The following is a 7,131-nucleotide window of genomic DNA, read 5'->3' as shown; positions in this document are numbered from 1 at the left end:
AGTGGGAGCAGGGGCTGTCTCCGACTCTTTCGCTGACTTTCAGGACCCTACTCCTCATACTGGGGAGGTGCTTACTCATACTGCCGCTTGACATGCCATGGTTTGTTGACGTTCGTGGGAGGTCTGCCCCTTTCCTGAACAGAAATGGAGGAGAAGTGAATTAGAAGATGGGGACAGAGGAGGAGTGGGGGAGGGACTGAAAGGAAAGAAGAGATGGGAAACTGAGGCCAGAATGCAAGATTAATTAATTAAATTTAATTAATTAAAAAGATATTAAGACTATTTTTAGAAGCACAAGCTGTCTCTATTAAATAGATTTTTTTTTCTTCTCTGTAGCCAAGCAGTTTCAATCCTTGATTGTATCCTGGGGAACTTTTACTCTATCTACCCAGATAGAAGAGGTTGCTACAAGATCATCTGTGGCAGCATGATGGTTAGTCTTATCAGCTTGCTTGATCTGAGAGATGCTGACAGAACTGAAGCAAACCTCTAGTGTGTCTCGTGCAGGAAAGAGGGGATCTCTTCCAGAGAGGGACTTCATGAAGAGAGATAGCTTGCAGTAAGAGTGAGACAGAGAGATTGGGGCAGAGACAGAGAAGGGAACTTCAGACAAGTTGCCCAAACAAAGGAAATATCTGACTTTTTGTAATTTTTCAGGAGCTGAAGGGAGTTTTATATCACATGATTTAATCTGGGAGACTGTATGTAACGGAGAATGGAGGAATCATGTTTTGGGAGAACCATAAATTAGAGATATAAAGCCACAACACAGAACAGCTCCTTAACTCTAGGTTCCAGAAGGAGCTCTTCAGGAGGGCGCAGCCCAATTTCTTTAGGCTGTGAGAACTGGACACCAGAATGACCAGTATCTTAAAGGGACAAGCCTGTGCTCAAAAGCTCTGGTTGTCAGGCCTGGTGCCAGGTTCCAGTGCGCACTGGCAAAAAGAGAAAGCGACATAAAATAGAGAGAAAATAGTAAAGAATTTATTTCTGGTTCTGCACAAAGCAAGAGAGAAGGAAATTTTCAGTCCTTTCTGCCTTGCTCCTAGAATAGAGCCTCGTTTAGGAAAGAAATGAAGCAGTAGTCAGGACGGGGCCAGAGAGACAGCTCCGCAGGGGAAAGAGCTTGCTGCATGGATTTGAGTTCAGTTCCCCAGAACCCAGAACAGCCACTTAAAGCTGTCTTTGATCTCCATTAGTGCTCTGTGGCATGTGCATACCCGTGTTCACACACACACACACACACACACACACACACACACACACACACAATAAATTTACAAAATTAAGCCAAGACCCATTTGTAAGGAGATAGTCTCTGTCCTGGAAAAGGAGCTCTTCTCCTGCCTCAAGGCCCCTGAAGCAGCCTATCTCCACTCCCAGTTGAAATTCCTGAGTCCTAGTTCCTAAGGCCCATCTTAAAAATCTCTGTGTATTTCAGATTTAATAACAGGAAGCCTTACATTGCCAAAGTAACATAAGTCATCTACCAATGCATATTTTTAAAAGCTGAAGATTAGTAGTCTAGTTTTCTAATCTTTAATACAGAAGAATTTTTCTTCAGTTGCAGTATATTCCATGAAGACACAGAGTTTGAATGATTCTTCATCTTGAATAGACATACCTCTGATTTAATTCACAGATGAAAACTGGCCCTCTAAATGCCTTTAAATATCAGATTAACTCTGCTCAGGATTAGGTAAAATAATAGCCTGTACCTATTTTTAGGGTTTGTTAAAAAATATTTTAGTGTGTGTATGTGTGCATGTGTGCACGCGAAAGTGTGTTTGCATGCGCATGTGTGTGCATGCATGTGCATGAATGTAGTGCCCTGGGAGGCCAGAAGCGGGTGTAAGATCCCCTGGGACTGAAGTTACAGGGAGCCGTGAGCCACACAACATTGGTGCTGGGAGCCGAACTATATACGGCGACACAGGCGGTGCTGAAAATCCAGTAGGGAGCTGAGGCCCGGGAGCCCTCAGGGTTTCTGTAACTGAGCATGCTCAGTGACTCACACCTCCTTTGGCTGGAAAAGAGTAGCCACTGGGTTCTGTGGTGAGCCGAGCACCACTGGCTTCATCCCTGCCCCTGTAGGGTCTTACCAGTACGTCCTTATATCCTCGCAGCTTTGTTTTGGTCTAATACAATCTCTGCAGTGTACCTTGTATAATTTGTCCCTTCTTTCCACATCACACAAGGCTGAGAATATGAACACAATGAGAACTGTGATGGAGAAAGGAAGCCTCCAAGACTGCTTTCTTTACAAGTGCTGGAGTAACTGTCCTAGGAAGGTCACATCCCTCATAGCCTAATGCTTCTGAGCTAGTTCCTTCTTTTTTTTTTTTTTATTTATTTTTATTTTTTTTTCTCAAATGTAGCATTTAATTTTTTTTTCTTTTTTTATTCTTTTTTTAATTAAAATTTCCAACTGCTCCCCGTTTCCCATTTCCCTCCCCCTCCTCCCACATATTGCCCCCTCCCCCCGCTCCCCTCCCCCTATCCCCACTCCTCTTCTCCTCCCCCTAGTCCACTCCCCCTCCCTCTCGATACTGAAGAGCAGTCCAAATTCCCTGCTCTACAGGAAGACCAAGGTCCTCCCACTTCTATCTAGGTCCAGGAAGGTGAGCATCCAAACAGGCTACGCTCCCACAAAGCCAGTTCATGTATTAGGATCGAAACCTAGTGCCATTGTCTTTGGCTTCTCATCAGCCTTCATTGTCCGCCTTGTTCAGAGAGTCCAGTTTCAACCCATGCTTATTCAGTCCCAGTCCAGCTGGCCTTGGAGAGCTCCCAATAGATCAGTTCCACTGTCACTGTGGGTGGGTGCATGCCTCGTGGTCCTGATTTCCTTGCTCATGTTCTCCCTCCTTCTGCTCCTCATTTGGACCTTAAGAGCTCAGACGGTTGATCCAAATTGGGTCTCTGTCTCTCTCTCGATCCATCGCCAGATGAAAGTTCCTGTGCCATTCTCCTTGGCCTCTCGTTTTTTTTTTTTTTTTTTTTTTTCGAGACAGGGTTTCTCTGTGGTTTTGGAGCCTGTCCTGGAACTAGCTCTTGTAGACCAGGCTGGTCTCGAACTCACAGAGATCCACCTGCCTCTGCCTCTGCCTCCCGAGTGCTGGGATTAAAGGCATGCGCCACTACCGCCCGGCTTAGTTCCTTCTTAATTACAGAATTGGCCTCTATTTTAGTTTTGCCCACATAGTCTTGATCTGATTCTTTGTTTTGCTGGAGGCCCTTGAAGAAATATTCACATATGAAAGATCCCCTGATAGAGGGAGTAGTGGAGTAAGCAGGTGCCACGATATTCTCTGTATCAGACTTAAGACACTATATAAATTACTGCTATATTGAAAGTTTAGGTAGACACTATTTCCTATAGATTGTATTTCAAGATACCAGATAAGACTTTTCAAAACATCAGCACCATGGTACCACTGAGAGGGCAAAATTCTGCACTGTGGCTTCTGTAGATATAGAAGCTTGATGAGAATACAGTCTCTCTGTTGCCCTTATAAACAAACACCGATCTTTACACCCACATAGACTCTTTTCATTACCAGCTTTGGAATATTCAGTCCAGCAGGCATTGCAAAACCAGATTATTAGCCCCAACATCCATCAACCCATCTGTCTCCTTAGGGCCCCCATGACTTCCTTGTTACGCAGGCTGTAGATAAAGGGGTTGAGAACAGGAGTGACAATTGAGTAAAGCACAGCCAGTACCTTGTCCCTTGAAGGAGAATGCAGGGAATGAGGTTGGGTGTAGGTGGAGAGAGTGGTAACATAGAACATGCTGGCCACAGTCAGGTGGGAGGAGCAGGTGGACAGGGCTCTACTCTGCCCTTTCCCTGAGCGCATCTGGAACACAACCACCAACACACGAGCATAGGAAGCTAGAATGGCCAGGAAGGGGAGCAGCAGAATGACAAGGCCACTCATGAGGATTGTGTGCTCATATTGGGATGTGTCTTCACACACCAATGGCAGGAGAGATGGAACCTCACAGAAGAAGTGGTTAACAATCCGAGATCCACAGAATGGAAGTTGAAATGCATACAGCACGTGAACTAAAGCATTGATGGAGCTGCTGCTCCAGGCACAGGAGACCATGGAGCAGCAGATCTTCCTGCTCATGAGCACAGGGTAGTGCAGGGGCCGGCAGATGGCTATGTACCTGTCATAGGACATGAAGCCCAGCAGCAGGGCTTCAGAGCCACCCAAGCTCAGAAACACAAAGGCTTGGATCTCACAGCCCAGAAAGGAAATAGTCTTGGTGTCTGACAGGAAGTTCGCTGCCATCTTGGGCACGGTGGTGGAGATGTACATCATGTCGATGATGGAGAGCTGGCTGAGGAGGAAGTACATGGGGGTGTGGAGTCTCTGGTCCAGCCTGATGAGGAGGACCAGTGTGATGTTGCCTAGCAGAGCTACTGCAAAGAGGATGGCGATGACTGTGAAGAGGAGAGCGTCCATCTGGCCGTACTGGAAAAGACCCACCAAGATGAAGTCTGTCGCCCAGCTGTGATTTCCTGTTTCCATGGCTCAGACTGAACCATCAGAGCAGACACAATCGGGAAGGGACATGGTCTGATGAGGACTGCCCTTGGGGAGAAAGCAAATGACAGTTAACATATGAGATAGATTGTTCTGGAATAGCTCTAGGGCAATCTCTCTTTTATACTGTGCATTAAGGTTTCATATGTTGTAAAATGCAGAATGTGTGCATCAAATCAGGGGATCACCTTCCCAACTCCTGCTCATTTCCCATGATTGAAGTCTGCAGAGTCTTCCCTCTCAAAGTCTTGGTGAAATACAAAGAGGAAATGGAAACAAAGACTTTTCAGGTTTGCAAGATTAACATGCAAACAACAAATTAATTTGTTTATCTAGTTTGTTTTCAAAAATTGTATTCTTTCTGTAGATTCTTTATAATGAGGGCCTGGAACATAGGTGTTTGGCAGTGAAAACATTTTCTCACATTTGTTGCTGATTAACTATGGTGGAGTTGATCAAATAAAGTGAATGTTTGAATGATTCTTTATTCCACATTTCTATTTTAATTATAAGTAGGAAATAATATTTTTGTTGTATCTGTACAGATGTTTGCAATCCTTATGAACTAGAGTTAACTTATTCATGTAAATAACATGGAGAAAAATTACGTTGGCATAAGAAATCAATTTGTCAGAACTGCGAAGATAGTTCAGCAGAGAAGAACAATGCCTGATCTTTCAGAGGGCACAAGTTCAAGACCCAGAACATATAGGACAGCTCACAACTGTGTCAGGTGAATCTAAGACTCTATTCTGGCCTCCATGGGTGTTAGCTACACAAGTAGCAATACAGACATACATGCGTGTCAAGTACTCAGACACATAAAATAAAGTAAAATAAAATAAAATCAATTGATTCAGTATGTCTTAGTACCTTTTATTCTTTGAGGTACTATGCAAAGGTTATTAAATTAAAACTATAGAGCTGAAATTCTTGCTGTGGGCTGATGCAGAGCCTGGCTTCTCCGTATCTGCAGGGGACTCAAGCCCTAGTAAATACTGGCTCTAATCACCTGGTAAAATGGTTCTACATTTCTTGGCATTTGTTTGACCTTGACTATCTGGCCAGAGAGAAATCATTCCTGAGACAAAGATAGTGGAATGATTACAACAAGACCGAAATGTTTTAATGTTTTGAAAATTGAAAAGTGAGGGCTGGAGAGATGGCTCAGCGGTTAAGAGCATTGCCTGCTCTTCCAGAGGTCCTGAGTTCAATTCCCAGTAACCACATGGTGGCTCACAACCATCTGTAATGAGCTCTCTTGCCCTCTTCTGGCATGCAGGCACACATGGAGGCAGAATGTTGTATACATAATAATAAATAAATAAATCTTTAAAAAAAAGAAAATTGACAAGTGAAAAATAGTTTTGCAAACATTAAATCAACTGACTGTATGAGTTAGAATTATTAAAGTAGCAGAAATTCATCAGACATCTTTTGCATTTACAGCAACATACACATTACTAGTACACACCTAGTGATATGTAGGCTCTATTTTAATATTGTTATAATAAGAACAACGTATATGTTACATTCCCTAGACAACACTTCTTGGAGCTAACACACACGGACTCCATGGCAACAAATGTTTTTGTTAGCAATGGACCCTCAACTTCAAGATTACAAATATCACAACATGATGTAAAAACTCAAAGAAAATTCAGGAAGAAAAATCAAGTCACAGGTGGAGAAAGAGCTGAGAGGGTTTGGGGGAAGTTAAAGAAAAAGGTGGAAATACATTGCATGAAATCCCAGCAATAAATAAAAGCACACATAAAGAAAGTTGTTTGTAAACTGGTGGGAAGAAAATGGTTAACATTTTTCAAATATTTGAAATGATCATGATATCCATGTCTACTGTCATGTATTAGTGTTTGTTCTTGAAAAAAGCACAAGCTGAAAAATAAAACTAAGGATACACATACACACGCATGTGTATCTTTAGTAACAGGAAATTTAAATACCTAAATATCTGGAATATAAGTTGTAAATAAGTGATACATGAAAAAGAAAATAGAAGGCTATAAAATGGTTTACATAAATATGCATCACTGTTAGTTAAATAAAAAAATCTTTAATCCCAGTACTCAGAAGATAGAGGCAGGCAGAGCCCTATGAGTTCCAGGTCAGCCTGCTCTACAGAGTGAGACCCTGTCTAAGAATCATCATCATCACCAATTCTCTTGAAATATCAGGAAAAAATAATGTTGAGAATACAGTCAGTTGTGCACTAGGATGCGTTTTCTTAGTGCTCACAAATTAGTTAGCTTTTATTATTGAACACCTTAGGGACTAACAGTTTCAGATTTCCAGTAAACAGTGGACAACATTTCCTGAGCCAGGAATTCTAAGAACAGAAGAAAGGACTGTGATACAAAGGAGCTCGCTCTCTGAGGACAATAGGAGCACTGAGCAGGACAATGAAAAGGAGCTTCATAGGTCATGAGTCGATGTAACCTGCTCACAGCTCAGCTCTGAGCACTAGTGACAGATTTTCAATATAAAACCTAGACCAGGAGCACAATTATAATGCCTGATGCTCACAATGCAGAATAATATGCTACATGAATATGG

At 42.6% G+C, this 7,131-nt stretch overlaps 1 protein-coding gene across 1 annotated transcript; it reads right to left on the bottom strand.

Annotated features, from left to right (window-relative positions):
- Positions 1-3,621: 3,621 nt before the first annotated feature.
- LOC130878279 (olfactory receptor 2AK2-like) lies at positions 3,622-4,587 on the bottom strand. The gene has a single exon (XM_057776155.1). It carries the CDS (start codon positions 4,540-4,542, stop codon positions 3,622-3,624), a length of 921 nt encoding a protein of 306 aa, XP_057632138.1. The 5' UTR covers positions 4,543-4,587.
- Positions 4,588-7,131: the final 2,544 nt, after the last annotated feature.

This window comes from Chionomys nivalis, chromosome 7, assembly GCF_950005125.1.
Source record: "Chionomys nivalis chromosome 7, mChiNiv1.1, whole genome shotgun sequence".
Lineage (NCBI taxonomy): Eukaryota > Metazoa > Chordata > Mammalia > Rodentia > Cricetidae > Chionomys > Chionomys nivalis.
This window is presented reverse-complemented; position numbering and strand designations above follow the sequence as displayed.